Below are 17,810 nucleotides of genomic sequence, written 5' to 3' on the forward strand. Positions count from 1 at the left end.
TGATATTGTAGGTTAAAAGACATTAGAATCACATCATGATTACCAGGCACATTCTTGTTGAATAACAGCATGGTACATGATATCCTTGGAAAAATTCATGTCGAGAAGTCAGACAAATGGGGTTTTGAATCATAGACCTCCCATTTACCTTAGGCAAATCTCACAGATTTGTTGAGCTTCAGTATATCAACAGGCTAATGATGATTATATTACTTAATAGGATTGGGTTGAGGTTAAATAGTAGTGCACATAAAGGTCATGGCATGGTGTCCAGTACAAATATATGCTGAATAAATATCAGGTGTTTCCCTTCTCTTAACCTTCCTCCGCCCCAAAAATAGAAATGGTAGGTACTTTCTGCATGGCTAACTCAAACTTAAAAAAAGAAATTATCTTTGTGAACTGTTAAAAATAATACTTTCTAAAAATAACACTTTAAAAAAAGATTTTATTTATTTCTTTTTTGAGAGAGAGGGGAAGGGAATGAGGAAGAGAGGGAGAGAGACATTGATGTGTGAGATACATCAATTGGTTGCCTGGCGCACACCCCTGACTGGGGACCTGGCCTGCAACCCAGGCATGTGCCCTGACTGGGAATTAAACTGGTGACCTTTTGGTTCACAGGCCAGCACTCAATCCACTGACCCACACCAGCCAGGGCAAAAAAAATACTTTTATACTTACCATTTTTTAGATGTTTAAGGGATGTTTCCCCAATTATTTTTAACAAAGTAATAGCTTTCTGAGGAATGACAGTGGTAATGATAAATTTCTGAGCACTCAGTTGCTGCTTCATCTCAAACATTTCTAATTAATTGAGTTAGTATGGCAGTAAATTTAAAAACAAAATTTACCAGAATAAAAAACTAGGAGGTTCTGGTCTCACTTCTGAAAAGACTAGTCATATTACAATGGAATAAACTGAACTTTGTTTTGGATATTTAATAAAAGAAAGAAATAAAATATTTTCCACATTGTTTTTGCTTCATAAAATATAACATATTTTGCTTCATAAAATATTTTATATGTAGAAGAGTGAAGAGAATTAATCTATATAATTTTAAAAGAATAAAAGTAAAATGACTAGATCTGCATTAATTATCTGGGTCTAAAGAAGAGGATTAGGTGGTTCTTTTACAAAGATAATGAATAATGGAGGCAGAAAAAAGTCTTGTTTTGTTTTGGTGGTGATGGCAAGGGGGTCATATGTACGGATGGACTTGTTGAATCTGAAGACTTATGAAATGTCAAAGTACAACTCTCTGAAAGACTTCAGAGAATTCTGAGTTGGAGATATATTTTGGGGAGTCATTAGCATATAAATCAGGAGTTCTGAACTTTTTGGGTATCAGATTCTTATGAACTTTAAGTCATTCTATATGCTCACATTTAAGGGCATTTTTGGACCCCTTAAAGTTCATTCAGGGTTTTTCTTCCTGCTATGTACCCCCAGGAAACATCGAACTCATATCAGAAGCTCCTGATAATTTAAATAATCATTAAAGCCTAGAATAATATCCAAGGAGATTATGTAGAGGAGAGAAGAAAAGGGATGGGGAGCTGAGTAATACCAGCATTTAAGGGATGGTTAGGAAGAAGGCCATGCAGAGGAAACCGAAGGAGCTGAGTGACAGAGAAGAGCATTGCATTATGGAATATCCTTCCCAAGAGTATCCATCCCAAGAGCATGTTTTGGGAAGGATAAAATTAGCAACTGGGTCCAAATCCTGCAAAGAGTATATTCTAAATTGTGGAGAAATTAAAGTGAAGAGAAATACTGCTTAGGAATAAATTTGCGACAGACCTAGTGTTTCCCTGGGCCTTTCCTTTTTTGTTAAAATCAATTAACAGGTACAGAAATATCAAATGCAGTGAGATACAGGCTGCATTTGAAATTCCAAGGATATTAGCAACAAGTGACATTGCTCTACGACTCCTGCATACTCACTATGACCATGTCACACCACTGCACCCTGTTCCAACATTATTTCAACTGCCTAATTCCACGGAATCTCACTCTGTCAAAGACAAAGCTAACAACGTACAAGGAGCAATTAGCAAAGAGTTCCAAGAAGAGTACAAACAACCGGAACATGAGCATAAGTCAGTGCAGGAGGAAGAAATCAAAGTTGAAGAACAAGGTGATACTGAAATACAAATGGTAAGACATGTTTACATGTATAATTTTTTTCCTTATATAACAAGTGTTCTTAGATTCCCTGTCTTTCTCAAGATTGTTTTGGTTATTAAAGGCCTTTTGTAGATTCATACAAATTTTAGGATTTTTTTTATTTCTGTGAAAAATGCCATTGGAATTTTGAAATGAATTGCATTGAATGTATAGATGGCTTTGGATGTTAATTCTTTCACTCCATGTGCACAGAATATCTTTGCATTTATTTTTGTCTTCTTCAGTTTCTTTCATTGATGTCTTATAGTGTTCAGTGTAGAGCTCTTTTACCTCCTTGCTTAAATTTATCCCAAGGTATTTTGTTTGTTTGATGCAATTATGAGTGGAATTTTCTTTATTTCTCTTACCAATAGTTTATTATTAGTGTATAGAAATGCAATAGATTTTTATGTATTGATTTTTTAGGAGGTAAAACACATAAATTTTTTAAATATTTTATTTATTTATTTTTAGAGAGAGGGGAAGGGAAGGAGAAAGTGTGGGAGAGAAACATCGCTGTGTGGTTGCCCCTTGCATGTCCCCTACTGGGGACTTGGCCTGCAGCCCAGGCATGTGCCCTGACTGGGAATCCAACCAGCCACCCTTTGCTTCACAGGCCTGTGCTCAATCCACTGAGCTACACCAGCCAGGGAAAAACACATATTTTAAAAAAGATTTTTTATTTATTTGATTTTACAGAGAGGGAAAGGGAGGGAGAAACAGAGGGAGAGAAACAACAATGTGAGAGACAGGCATTGATCGGTTGCCTCCTGCATGTGCCCTGACCAGGGGCTGAATCAGCAACCTAGGCATGTACCCTGATCAGGAATCAAACCTGCAACCCCTTACTTTTGCAGAATGATGTCCATCTAACTGAGCAATACTCGTCAGGGCTATTTGTTTATTTTTTTAAATCTCAATTGAGCATCTACTATACGCTACACACCATATTAGGAACAGGATATTCACCAGTAATAAAGCAAATAGTATGAATTTTTTCTTGATCATTTTGAGGAATCAAAACCTGAGATGATTGTGGCTTTTAATATTTTGGTGATAATGAGATTAGAAAGGAAACTGTTCATCTATCTATTCATTGCCTTACCAACAAGCACATATAGAAAACTTATATGTCAGGGGCATAATGGGAAACAGAGGTCATGTAATGAACAGGATACATATGGCCCCTGTCCTCATGGAAATCAGAATTTAGTAGGTAAAGATATCAAATACAGAGCAGCATTTTTTTCTTGGTAAAAAAATTTTGAAGTATAACACAAATCACAAATGGTACATTTTCTTTATGCATTGATTTTGTATCGTGTAACTTTCCTGAAGTAATTTATAAGTTCTAACATTTTTTTGGTGGAGTCTTTAGGGTCTTCTATATATAATATGTCATCTCCGAATAGTGACAGTTTTATTCTTCATTTCTGATTTGGATTTCTTTTATTTTTCTTTGTTGACTAATTGCTCTGGCTAGGACTTCCAATAGCTTGTTAAATAAAAGTGGCAAGGGTGGCATTGGCTGGGTAGCTCTGCTGGTTGGAGCATTGTCCTGATATGCCAAGGTTGTGGGTTTTATTCCCAGTCAAGGCACACACAAGATCAACCAATGAATGTGTAAATAAATGAAACAACAAGTTGATGTTTTTTCTCTTTTACTCTCCCTTTCTCTCTCTAAAAATCAACAAATAAATATTAAAAATAATTTTACTATAAAAGTGGAAGAGTGGTCATCTTTGTTTTGTTCCTGATAGTAGAGGAAAAACTTTCAGCCTTTAACCATTTAGGATACAGCCAGCTGTGGGCTTGTTATATGTGGTCTTCATTATATGGGGTACATTTCACAATGCCCACATTTTTAGAGCTTTTTTAATCATAAATGACTTTATGTCAAATGCTTTATCATATGATTTTTATTTTTACTTTTTAAAATATATTTGATTGATTATGCTATTACAATTGTCCCATTTTTTTCTCCCTTTTGTTCCCCTCCACCCTGTACCCTGCCTCCCACCATCTTTCCCCCACCTTAGTTCCTGTCCATGGGTTGTACATGTAAGTTCTTTGGCTTCTTCATTTCCCATATTATTCTCAACTTACCCCTGTCTTTTTTGCACTTACCAATTATGCTTCTTATTCCCTGTACCTTTTCCCCCATTCTCCCCTTCCCTGTTCCACACTGGTAACCCTCCATGTGATCTCTATTTCTGTGAATCTGTTCCTGTTCTAGTTGTTTGCTTAGTTCATTTTTGTTTTTGTTTTTTTTTAGGTTCTGTTGTTGATAGTTGTGTGATGTCATTTTACTATATGTAGTTTTAATCTTCCTCTTTTTCTTAGATAAGTCCCTTTAACATTTCATATAATGAGGCCCTAGTGATGATGAACTCCCTTAATTTGACCTTATCTGAGAAGCATTTTATCTGCCTTTCTGTTATAAATAGTAGCTTGGCTGGATAGAGTCATTCTGGATGTAGGTCTTTGCCTTTCATGATTTGAATTACTTCATTCCAGCCTCTTCTTGCCTGTAAGGTTTCTTTTGAGAAATCAGCTGATAGTCTTATGGGAACTCCTTTGTAGGTAACTGTCTCTTTTTCTCTTGCTGCTTTTAAGATTTTCTCTTTATCTTTAATCTTAGCTAATGTAATTATGATGTGCCTTGGTGTGTTCCTCCTTGGGTCCAACTTCTTTGGGACTCTCTGAGCTTTCTGAACTTCCTAAAACTCTATTTCCTTTGCCAGATTGGGGAAGTTCTCCTTCACTATGTTTTCAAATAAGTTTTTCATTTCTCGATCTTCATCTTCTCCTTCTGGTATCCATATAATTCAGATGTTGGAACGTTTAAACTTGTCCTAGAGGTTCCTAAGCCTCTCCTCATTTTTTTTGAATTCCTGTTTCTTCATTCTGTTCCAGTTGAATGTTTCTTTCTTCCTTCTGGTCCAAACTGTTGAGTTGAGTCCCCATTTCCTTCCCTTCACTTTTGGTTCCCTGTACATCTTCCTTTATTTCACTTTTCATAGCCTCTACTTTTTCCTCTATTTTGCTCAACCACTTCTGTGAGCATCCTGATTACCAGTGTTTTGAACTGTGCATCTGATAGGTTGGCTAGCTCTTCATTGCTTAGCTGTATTTTTTCTGGAGCTTTGATCTGTTCTTTCATTTGGGACATTTTTTTTTGTCTCTGATATGATTTTTATCTTTTGTTAATGTGGTGATTGGTTTGTAGATGTTGAACTTTCCTTGTATTTCTGGTATATATCCTGCTTGATCTTGGTGTATGATTCTTTAACGTATTGTTGAATTCAATTTGCTCATATTTTGTTGAGGAATTTTACATTTATGTTTGTTGCAGATATTGGCCTGTAGTTTTTTTCTTGTAGTATCCTCAACTGGATTTGGTATGAGGTTAATATCAGTGTAGTAAACTAAGTTTAGTTTCTCTTCTCTTCTGCTGTTTGAAAGAGCTCCACAAGGATTGATACTAATTTTTATTAAACATTTATAAATTCACCAATAAGTCATCTGGTTCTGGATATTTAGTTGTTGGGGGGGCTTTTGATACTGATTTACTAGCAAGGATACTATATGTATCCTTGCATAAAATGCATATAATGCAATAAATTGCGTTATTCAGATTTTGTACTACTTCAAGACTCAGTCTTTTTTTTTTAAGATTTTATTTATCTTCAGAGGGGAAGGGAAGGAGAGAGGGAGAGAAACATCAATGTATGGTTGCCTCCCATGCGTTCCCCCATGGGAACTGGCCTGCAACCCAGGCATGTGCCCCGACTGGGAACCGAACTGCAATCCCACGCTCAATCCACTGAGCTACACCAGCCAGGGCAAGACTCAGTCTTGATGGTTGGTAGATATCTAGGAATTTATCCATTTCTTTCAGGCTGTTAATTTTGTTAGCATATAGTTGCTCATAATAGTCTCTTATCATTCTTAGCATTTCTGTGGTATCAGTCGTAATGTTTCCTACTTATTTATATATTTATTTTAGTCCTTTCTCCCCTTTTTTTTGGTATACCTAGGTGAAGTTTTCTCAATTTTTTGTCTTTAAAAAAAACAGCTCTTAGTTTTAATTGATCTTTTCTACTGTTTCTTTTAGTCTTTATTACATTTATTTCTGCTCTGATTTTTATTTGCTTTGTTCTACTAAGTTTGGGCTTCATTTGTGTTTTTTCTAGTTCCTTGAAGTATAAAGTTAAATTATTCATTTGAGATCTTTCTTGTTTCTTAATATATAAGTTAATTCTGTGAACCTTCAAGTGCTTTCAATTCATCTTACAAGTTTTGGTGTTTGTTTCCATTTTCATTTGTTTCAAGGTATTTAACAATTTTTTAAAATCTATGACTCATTGGTTGTTCAGAAGCATGAGGTTTAATCTTCACATATTTGTGAATTTTCCATTTTTCATCTCATAATTGATTTATAGTTTCATTCAATTGTGGTTGGAAAAGATGTTTGATATTTTAATCTTTTAAAATCTATTAAGACTTGTTTTGTGTCCTTATATATGATCAATCCTGGAGAATGTTCTGTGCGCACCTGGTAAGAATGTATATTTTGTTGCTTTTGGATAGAATGTTCTATATATGTTCTTTAAGTTCATATTATTTAAAGTATGATTTAAGGTCAATATTTTTATTGGTGTCTGTCTTGATGATCTATCCATTGATGAAATTGGAGTATTAAAGTCCTCTACTATTACTACATTGCTATCTATTTCTCCTTTAAATCTTTTAATAATTGCTTTATTTAGGTGGTCCTATGTTGGGTACATAAGTATTCACAAATGTTATATCTTCATGTTAGATTGACCCCTTTATGCTTATGTAATGGCCTTCTTTGTCTCTTATTACAGTTTTAGTCTTAAAGACTATTTTGTCTGATAAAAATGTAGCTAACTCAGCTTTCTTTTGGTTTTGATTTTCATGGACAATCTCTTTACATCCTTTTACTTCCAATCTGTGCATGTCCTTGCATCTGAAGTGAGCCTCTTATAGGCAGCGTATAGATGGGTCTTTTTGTTGCTGTTTTTCACCACCCACTCTATATCTTTTGATTGGAGAATTTAGCTCATTTACCTATAAAGTCATTATTGATAGGCATGTACTTATTGCCATTCTGTTGTTTTCTGGTTGTTTTGTAATTCCTTTGTACCTTTCTTTTTTTCTTTCTCTCTTCCCTTGTGATTTTATGATTTTTTCTTTCTACATGTATACTTTGTATATCCACAGTAATTTTTTACTTTTTGGTTACTCTGAGTATTTCATAAAACAACTTATTTATAACAATATTATAAGTTGATCACAACTCTCAAGTTTTCATGCTACAGCTTTACATTTTTACTTCCTTGCCACATTTTATGTTTTTGATGTCACTATTGGCATCTCTTTATCTTGTGTAACACTTAAGTTATTGTAGTTGTAGCTATTTTTACTATTTTTGTCTTTTTAGCCTTCATGCTAGTTTTATAAATAACTAACCTACCACCTTTGCAACGTTTGATTATTCTGAATTTTACTCTATTTTTTACCTTTACCACTGAAATGTGTACCTTCATAGGTTTTTCTGTTACTAATCAGTTCCCTTTTATTTCAGCTTAAAGAAATCCCTTTAACATTTCTTGTAAAGCTGATCTACTGGTGATACATTCTCTTAGCTTCCACTTGTCTGAAAAACTTTTATTCAGAATGGCAGTTTTGAAGGGTAGAGTATTTTTGGTTGGCAGTTTGGGTTTTTTCCTTTCAGCATATTGAATATATTGTTTCACTCTCTTCTGGCAGGAAAACTGAAAAATCTACTTAGAGTCTTATGGGGATTCCTATGTGTGTAACAAGTTGTTATTCTCTTGCTGCTTTTAAAATTCTTTCCTTATCTTTAATTTTTGTCACCTTAATTATAATGTGCCTTGGTGTGGGCCTCTTTGGATTTATATTTTTTGGAACTCTCTGGGATTCCTGGATCTGGATGTCTTTTTCCTTCCCAAATTTAGAGAAGTGTACAGCCATTATTTTTTTTTCAAATAAGTTTTCTGGCTCCTCTTCCTTTTGGAATACCTATAATGCAAATGTTGGAACACTTGATAGGTTTCCCATAAATCCTTTAAGCTATCTTCTCTTCTCCTTATTCTTTTTCTTTTCTATATGTATATATATATATATATATTTTTTTTTTTTTTTTTTTTTTTTTTTTTTTTTTTTNATTTTTTTTTTTTTTTTTTTTTTTTTTTTGCTGCTCTGATAAGGTGAGTTCCACTACCTCATCTTTGAGTTCACTGATCAATTTTTCTGCTTCATCTAGTTGTTGTCAAATTTCTCTATTGTATTTTTCAGTTCAATTATTTTATTCTTCAGCTCTGTAACTTTTGTTTGGTACTTTCTTGTATTTTCTATGTCTTTGTTGACATTTTTACTTTATGTTTTTCTTTCTTCTCCCAAGCTTGGTGAGAACCTTTATAATCATCATTTTGTACTCTGTGATGGGTAAATCACTTATTTCCATTTCATCAAGATCTTTTTCTGAGGTTTTATCTTGTTTCTCATTTGGGATATGTTTTTCTACAATGGCCCTTAGTAGTTGAAGGTGTGCCAAAACCAGTCAGTGCCCCTAAGGGAAGATCTCAGTTACACCTCAACTCAGGCTGATGAGAAGGCAGACCTTTAGACAGCAGCTTTTAAAGTATGCAAGCATACACTTTTTCAGTGTAAGACTGGGAGAGGAGCATTTTCTCTGTGCCCTTTGAACTGAACCTTGGGGTGATAGCCAGTTAAGAACTGTTTCTTTACTGCTGTCTTATTGATCTCATGATACCAGACCCACTGGCCCACTGGCCAACAGATTCAGGCCAGCAAAGAGCATCCCCTCTGTAGAATCCACAAAAACTAGGTCATCAGATACAAAAGCTGGGGCACCAGGCACACATGTTCTAGTGTTCAGCAGAAGGACTGTGCAAAACAAAGGTAGTGCTCACCTCTGATATCTCTCGGGAGGATCACTGTTGGCCTTTAAATGTGTGTTGGCCCTTAAAAGCTGGCATCAAGGAAGACATAGCTTGCCTCCTTCTACAACCACATCAAAATTATAGAACAGTCATCACTCAGGAACATCAGAAATTAAGTTGAATGGAAGTCTGACAGCTATGGAATTAGAGAAACCATATCCATCCAGACTGGTAGGAGGGGTGCAGACGTGGAATGGGGTGGTCCCACATTCATGTGTGGTGGATAAAAATTTAGGAGGGAGGACTTCTGGCCAAGATGGAGGCGTAGGTGGAAACACTGTGCCCCCTACCACAACTAAATTTAAATACAGCGAAGTTTTAGTAACAAAAATGCAGCCATAACAGTGAAAATTGAACTGTACGGAAGTCCAACAACAACGAACCATTCAGCCAGACCGGTAAGAGGGGCAGAGTCAGCGGTGGAGCGAGGTCGGGCAGGAAAGATCGTTGGGTCCAACCAACCCAGGAGCGAAGGCGGAGGCAGTTAGGGGATCCCAGGCGTGAGGTGGTGATGGGTGGACCCAGTGGGGGCACAGGGTAGCTGGCTGACTGCGGTCACACAGTTTCACACAGATAAACCAAGCAAAGGAGTGAACAGTGAGACAGACCGCTCAGGCTAGGGCCCCAGCAATGGGAATTAGAGCTTAAAAGCACCAACTGGGAAGATTTTCTCAGGGTCAAGGGGCCCGGAGAGGCTCCCAGGCTCACAGAGAATTCATTGGAGAGACCCACAGGCTCTTAGAAAGTACACAGGCCCACACGCCTGGGAACCAGCACCAGAGGGGCCCAATTTGCTTGTGGGAACCCGCAGAGGGGACAGAGATCTGAGAGAGAGCACAGAGCGGAGCAAAGCGCCATTTTTCCCCCTCTCTGACCCTGCCCCCACATACAGCATCACAACCCAGCAACTGGGTCGCCCGGCCCTGGTAAACACCTAAGGCTCCACCCCTCGTACATAACAGGTGTGAACAGACCAACCTTATGATTCAAGAACAGCTCAAAGCCCCAGAGCCTATAATTCTAAGTGACCAAGAAATAGCCAGCCTTTCAGATGCATAGTTCAAAATACTGGTGATCAGGATACTCACAGAACTGGTTGATTTTAGCCACAAATTAGAGGAACATATGGAGGCTAAACTAATTGAAATGAAGGGAAATGCACAGGAAACCCATAGGGATGGAAAGGAAACTGGGACTCAGATCAAGGGAGTGGACCAGAAGGGAGAAAGAAACAACCAAACAGAAAAGAAGGAAGAAACAAGAAATCAAAAAAATGAGGAGAGGCTTAGGAACCACCAGGACATCTTTAAACGTTCCAACATCCGGATTATAGGGGTACCAGAGGGGAAGAGGAACAGCCACGAGTGGAAAACTTACTCGAACAAATAATAAAGGAGAACTTCCCCAGTCTGGCAAAGGGGATAGACTTCCAGGAAATCCAGGAAGTTCAGAGTCCCAAAGAAGTTGGACCCAAGAAGGAACACACCAAGGCACATCATAATTACATTAGCCAGGATTAAAATGAAGGAGAGAATCCTAGAAGCAGCAAGAATAAGGGGACAGTCACCTACAAAGGAATACCCATCAGACTGATTTCTCAAAAGAGACCTTATAGGCAAGAAGGAGCTCAAAAGAAGTATTCCAAGTCATGAAATCCAAAGACCTACATCCAAGATTACTCTATCCAGCAAAGCTTTCATTTAGAATGGAAGGGCAGATAAAGTGCTTCTCAGATAAGGTCAAATTCAAGGAGTTCATCACCAAGCCCTTATTATATGAAATGTTAAAGGGACTTATCTAAGAAAAAGAAGATAAAAAATATGAACAGTGAAAGGACAGCAAACTCACAGTTATTAACAACCACACCTAAAACAAAAGCAAAGTAAGAGGACAGCTAGATCAGGAGCAGAACCATAGAATTGAAGAACACATGGAGGGTTAGCAACAGGGGAGTGGGAGGAGGAGAAGCAGGGAGAAGGTACAGAGAATAAGTAGCATAGGCAGTGGGTAGAAAATAGACAGCGGGAGGGCAGGAATACTATGGGAAATACAGAATCTAAAGTACTCGTGACACATGGACCTGAACAAAAGGGGAGGAATGGGGGGGAGGGGTGTGCAGGGTGGAGGGAAGTGAAGGGGAAGAATGGGACAACTGTAATGGCATAATCAATAAAATATATTTTTTAAAAAGTAAAATAATTAAAAAATTAAAATTAAAAAAAATTTGGGAGGGATATTCCAAGAGCAAGGAGTCCCAGGCCCACTGGCCCAGGCTACTGGCTGCAGAAAGCAGGAGGGATTGGGTTGGTGGAAGAAACTCCTGGAGTCCTGAGCAGTTCCTCTTAAAGAACCCACACACAGCCCTGACTGGTGTGGCTCAGTGGATCGAGTGCTGGCCTGTGAACCAAAGCGTTGCCAGTTCAATTCCCAGTCAGGGCACATGCCTGGGTTGTTGGCCAGGAGCCCAGTGGTGGGCGCATGAGAGGCAACCACAGGTTGATATTTCTCTCTCTCTCTTTCTCCCTCCCTCCTCCTCTCTAAAAATAAATAAATACAATATTTTTTAAATAGTACCCTCACACAGACTCACATATTCAGATTCACTCCCTCTGAGCTCCAGCACCATGGTTGGAGCTTGAAGGGCACCAATGGCATGTAGGAAGAAATTGAACTGTCTGGCTTCAAGGTGAGCAGAGGCCATTGTCCCTTGTCTGAACCTTCCACCCACAGATCCACAGAGCCAGCAAGCTGGTACCATATGGGACTCCATCAACCTTGCCCTGTCATGGAGATCCCCAGAGACTCCTTCCCATACAACTTACAGGCCCCCACCCAAGCTGCTTTTCTATATGAATGGCTGGTCTTGGCTCATGCTTCACAACTTTCTAAATCCTACCAAATAAGCAACAGCTGCCCTCATCGAGCCCAGAGCTGGCACTAGCTGCAGCCAGCCTAGATTCACAGCTTGGCTTCCTCTGGGAATCTTCAAGCCCAGCACAACTAGCAGCCATCTCAGGTTGCCTTATAGCTCAGGCAGGAAGGCTGCAGGAAAAATATAGGTGAGGGCTGACCTTGGTCTGCACTCTCTGGGAAACCCCAGGACCAGTGCACCCAGTGGATAGCTACAGACTATGTTGGAACACCACCACCCTGCCCCCGCAAAGCTGATTCTTCACAGAGGATGGAGGTTGGTGGAGGGTGGTCACAGCCAGTCCCTGCAGCTGACTGGCCTGGGTAATTCCCTCCCATTACCTGCCAACAGCAATCAAGGCTCAACTACAAGAGGAGGGTATGCACAGTCCACATGAAGGGCACACCTGAAAACCCAGCTTGGGTGACGGGAGGCTGTGCCACTGGACCCTACAGGACACCTACTACATTAGGCCACACTACCAAAACATGGGGTCAAAGCAGCTTTACCTAACACACAGAAGCAAACACAGAGAGGCTGACAAAATGAGGAGACAAAGAAACATGGCCCAAATGAAAGAGCAGATCAAAATTCTAGAAAAAGAGCTAAACAAAATGGAGATAAGCTATCTAACAGATGCAGAGTTCAAAACACTGGTTATAAGGATGCTCAAGGAACTTAGTGAGGACCTCGACAGCATAAAAAAGATCCAGTCAGAAACTAAGGATACACTAATCGAAGTAAAGAACAATTTACAGGGAGACAACAGTAGAGGGGATGAAGCTGAGAATCAAATCAATGATTTGGAATATAGCAAAAAGCAACCAATTAGAACAACAAGAAACAAAAAGAATCCCCCCAAAAACAAGGGTAGTATAAGCAGCCTCTGGGACAACTTCAAGAGTTTTGACATTCACATCATGGGGTACCAGAAGGAGGAGATAAAGAGCAAGAAATTGGAAATCTATTGAAAAAATAATGAAAGAAACCTACTGTAATTTGGTGAAGGAAATAGACATGCAAGTCCAGGAAGCACAGAAAGTCCCAAACAAGATGTATGCAAAGAGGCCCACTCCAAGACACATCATAGCTAAAGTGCCAAAGTTTAAAGATAAAGAGAGAATCCTAAAAGCAACAAGAGAAAAGCAGTTAGTTACCTACAGGGGACATCCTGTAAGCTGATTCTCAAAGCAAACTGCAGGCTAGAAGGGATTAGTGAGAAAAGTGAAAAGCAGTGAACTACAGACAAGATTGCTCTACCTAATAAAGCTATCATTTAGAATTGAAGGGCAGAGAAAGAGCTTCCTGGACAAGAAAAACACTGAAGAAGATCATCACCAAACCATTGTTACATGAAACGGTAAAGGGATTTATTTAAGAAAAAGGAGATCAAAAGTATAGACAATAAAATGGCAAAAATACATATCTATCAACAATTGAAAGTAAAAAACAAACTAAGCAAATAAGAAGAACAGTCAGAATCATGGATACCGAGAGCATTTTGATGGTCGCCAAATGGGCAGGGGATTTGGGGGAATGGATGAAGAGGTGAGGGGATTGAGAGGTACAAATAGGTAGGTACAGACCAGCCATGTGCATGTAAATTAAAACATAGGAAGTGGAAAAGCCAAAGGACTCATACACATGATCCATGGATATGAAGCTGGTGGGGTGGATTGCCTGAGGAAGTGGGGGCTGCTGGCTAGAGAGGGGCAAAGTGGAGAAAAATCAGGACAATTTATTGCATAAGCAATAAAGTATAAGAACTGTATGTTTAGTTAGAAACCTGCCCCTCAGGCCCCAGCTATGAAAGTGTACAGATTGGCCTCTCTCACAGAAGGACCTCGCTCTTCGGGCTGTTGTCTCTGCCATGTCCTGGATGCCGCAGCCAGTGACGTGCTCCTTTTTTCTGTTTGTTATAGGTGGGATTTGTGAGTGGGAGTCCTACCATCAGAGCCCGGCAATCTGCAGGTATCCTGTGACAGCTGCCATAAAAATCGAGATGCCAGACTAGTGTGCAAGCTCCTTTCTGGGAGATATTTGTGACTGGCAGCAAGCCAGAGGAGGGCCCCAGAGGTGGTGTCTGCTGGCCTCTATTTTTGGGGAGTAACTCAGTGAGACCCTAAATGTGTGTTAAAATTAGATGCCTGCCTCTGAGGTCTGTTCGTGAAGATAAACAAATCAGCTTCCTTTACAGAAAGTCTGGCTGATTTTCAGTTGACTGCCCCTGCCGCGGGCCCTGGGGCAGGTGAGTCAAGCATGCGAGCCCTGTAAGGACCGTTGTAGGTTGTGTGGATGCAAGCCCTGTAGGCTTTAGAAGGTAGATGTTTGGGGGCTGGTCTCTCAGATGCAGGTTTTAAAAGTTGCAGGGCCAGCTGTAGGATCCAAACCCTTCACTCCTCAGGGAGAAGCTTGCGTTGGTGAGTTTCCTTTGATTGTGGGTCTCTGCCTGGGGATTGTACCTCAGCCTCTCCTACCTGCTTTATGTGGGTTTTATTTTTTCCTCATTCACCTGATATGTAAGATTCGCTCAGCTAGTTCTGGGTATTTTTTAGAGGAAATTGTTTCATGCATGGCTGTGTACTGAGTGTGTGTGTGTGTGTGTGTGTGTGTGAGGCAGTGGCTTCAGGATTCTCCTGTGCCACCGTCTTGAACCAGAACCTGTACACTCTCATGTAGAAAGGTATCTAAGATGCATTTTTAAGATATTAGTTTTAAGTTATAAAACTGCATTTGCAATAGGATTCTGCTTTTGTGAGGGGAAATGTTCTTACTAGTGAGTGGATAGAAAAGCATCTGATGCCTAGTCATCAAACAGTGGCCATCGTGGTGGTGGAGGGGGGGGGTGAGAAAAATAGGATGGTCGGATCGTGCCAGTGACTTTTTAAATTCTCTTTACAGTTTTGTATGGTTTTTAAAAATATTTATTTACTTATTTATTTCTAGAGAGAGGGTAAAGGAAGGAGAAAGAGGAAACATCACTGTGTGGTTGCTTCTCGCCCGCCCCGTACTGGGGTCCTGGCCCACAACCCAGGCATGTGCCCTGACTGGGAATCGAACCAGTGACCCTGTGATTTGCAGGCTGACACTTAATCCATGGAGCCACACCAGCTAGGACATATGATTTTAATTTTCAATAAATAATTTCTGAATACCCATTTTCTTCTTCATAGAAAGTAAAACAATGTATTTTCATTTTTGGTTTTAAAGTGGGAAAGTTCATGACGGGCCTCCAGGATCTTCCACTGGCGGTTCTGTCATGTGCAATTCTCCTCCTCCTATCATCTTCATCCACCTTAACTTCCACCTGTCTTTCAAGACTTAAATTTTACATCCAGAAAGTTCCTCCCTTATCTTCAGATAAAACCAGATCTCTCTCTACTGTGCTCTTATCATTTTGTTTGATTCTTTCTTATCTTAAACACTAAAGTATGGTCTTGAGGGCAAACATATCTTGATAGACTTCATATTAACAGTAAGCACAGGGTTTCATACATGGTAGGGGCTCAGTAAATGTTTGCTGAGTGGACAAAAAAAGTAAGTGATTGGATGGTTAAGTGATTCAAAGTAGGTCCTGACTTGAGTCTGATTTGTTGAGAACTTACATAAGAACAGTTAACAGAATGTCAGCCATGCTTGAAAAATGAAAAAATAAAAATTTTAAAAGGAAAAAATCATATAGCCAATGAAAAAAGAACAGTCACCCATATTTCTTCCACCAGTGGAAGAAATTCAGCCACTACCCACATTAAAATCATTCTGTGTTTTGGAGACACTGAAGCCTCCTTTTTATTACAGTGGGTGTCTGGGGACCATTCCTGCCACGTTTAGTGAATCCAGAAGCTTGACACAAGAGGTTCTTGGGACCCTCTCTTCAGTTGTTCTGAGCCCTGCATGTTCTGGTGTAGTATGAGTGGTCACGTGGTTGTAGGAAGGCTGCACCTGCCCCACTACAGGGGTTTCAGGAGGAGTGTGCTCCTGGCGGTCCACTGGGAGCCCAGTGAATCTGAGGTGGTATTTGTGGATGGTGGGTAGGTTCGGATTCCTTTATAATCACAGCGACACAGGGACTCTCATAACCTGGAATGTCATGAGGTTTGCCTCATGTTTGCCACACTGTTTGCCACACTGTTTGCTACGCTGTTTCCCCTGTGTGGCAAAAGTCATTCTAAATTTTAAAAAGCTGGCATCTCAGTTCATGGAGTTTAACTTGTGTGTGTGTGCCCACAAGCTCCTGTGAGTGTGTAATACAGGGCACTGCCTGCAAGATTGGTGGGCACATTTAGTGTATTTGGGTTTTAGAGGAAGATATTTGTCCACTTTTACAACTTTTTTTAGGGTAAAATGTTTACCTTTATAATTTTAGGTTGGCATATTTAAATACTACATTTCTCATATTTTTTAATGAATCTGGAGGCTGATTGCAAGAAAATTATTAGCAAAATACTGTAGGACTTTATGGCCAAAATACCTGAGTTGTGCTTGATATGTGATACGATCACAAATAATAAGTATCTAGTACTTTGTTAGTTTAGAAATTACATAGATGTAGAAGGTGGTGTAAATTATCTTTCCCTTTTCTTGGGTCTATAAAAAGCTTGGCCACTAGAGGGCTCTTAATACCACATTTTAGGTAATGTTAATGTATAATGATAATAATAATACTGTAGGTATTAGGTAACAATAAAGATACTTTACAAAATTTTTAGAAAAGTCTAATATAAGTGTATCACATTAGTGATCGACGTTTTCTTAATGATAATCAACTTCAGAAATATTGCAGTGATCCAAGGGGACGTGCATGATAATTGTAGGTAGACCTTTAGACTTTTTTTTTTTTCAAATATTTTATTTATTTATCTTTCGAGGGGAAGGGAAGGAGAGAGGAGAGGAACATCAATGTATGGTTGCCTTTCGTGCGTCCCCTGCTGGGAGTTGGCCTGCAGGGAACTGGCCTGCAACCCAGGCATGTGCCCTGACTGGGAATCGAACCGCGATCATCTGGTTCGCAGGTCCGCACTCAATCCACTGAGCTACTCCAGCCAGGGCCGACTTTTAGACTTTTTAAAATTCAGGTTAAAAACAGTCTTTGTCTTTAGGATACTTTTAAACAGCCTTGGCTGGTGGCTCAGTTGGCTGAAGTGTCATTTCAAACACCAGAGTGTTGTGGATCCTATTCCTGATCAGGGCCCGTGCCTTGGTGATGGGCAACTGGTTGATGTTCCAACCCTCCACTCCCTTCTTCTCTCTTTAAAATCAGTAAACATGTCCTTAGGTGATGACTATAAACAAACAAACAAAGAAATGAATAAATAAAAGATACTCTTAGATAAGAGATGTATCATAAATATGGGCATATATTATATATTTAATATAAATGCAAATATATATTCATATATTTATACATAGAAAACATTTACCAAGAGCCTTCTTTCAGGGATTCAACATGATCATTGTTTTTAATGAGCTAACGATCTTGTGGAGGAGTAACAGTTATTATACATTCTGCTATGTTCAATAAAAGATAATATGTGGGAACTGAGGTTAAAAAAAAAACCACAAGAAAAACACAGAATGAACAGATGGAAAGTCTTCTCTGATGAGGTAACATTTTCACTAAATCCTCTGATAGGCAAGGAGGAGTTTATATGTGAAGGCAAGGAAACTATTCTGGTTAGAGAGAAAAGTACAGAGACAAGAATTAGCCTCAGAG

At 39.1% G+C, this 17,810-nt stretch overlaps 1 protein-coding gene across 2 annotated transcripts in view; it reads left to right on the top strand.

The window, feature by feature from the left end:
• Window positions 1-17,810, top strand: part of DNAI7 (dynein axonemal intermediate chain 7) — a 55,105-nt gene that overhangs the window by 17,083 nt on the left and 20,212 nt on the right. For both annotated transcript variants that reach the window (XM_037033797.1, XM_037033798.1), the window contains one exon: window positions 1,852-2,161. In XM_037033797.1, the coding sequence (XP_036889692.1) occupies window positions 1,852-2,161 (310 nt within the window). The remainder of the gene's footprint in view (window positions 1-1,851; window positions 2,162-17,810) is intronic.

This window comes from Sturnira hondurensis, unplaced genomic scaffold, assembly GCF_014824575.4.
Source record: "Sturnira hondurensis isolate 20B ecotype Veracruz unplaced genomic scaffold, ASM1482457v3 Scaffold0021795, whole genome shotgun sequence".
NCBI lineage: Eukaryota > Metazoa > Chordata > Mammalia > Chiroptera > Phyllostomidae > Sturnira > Sturnira hondurensis.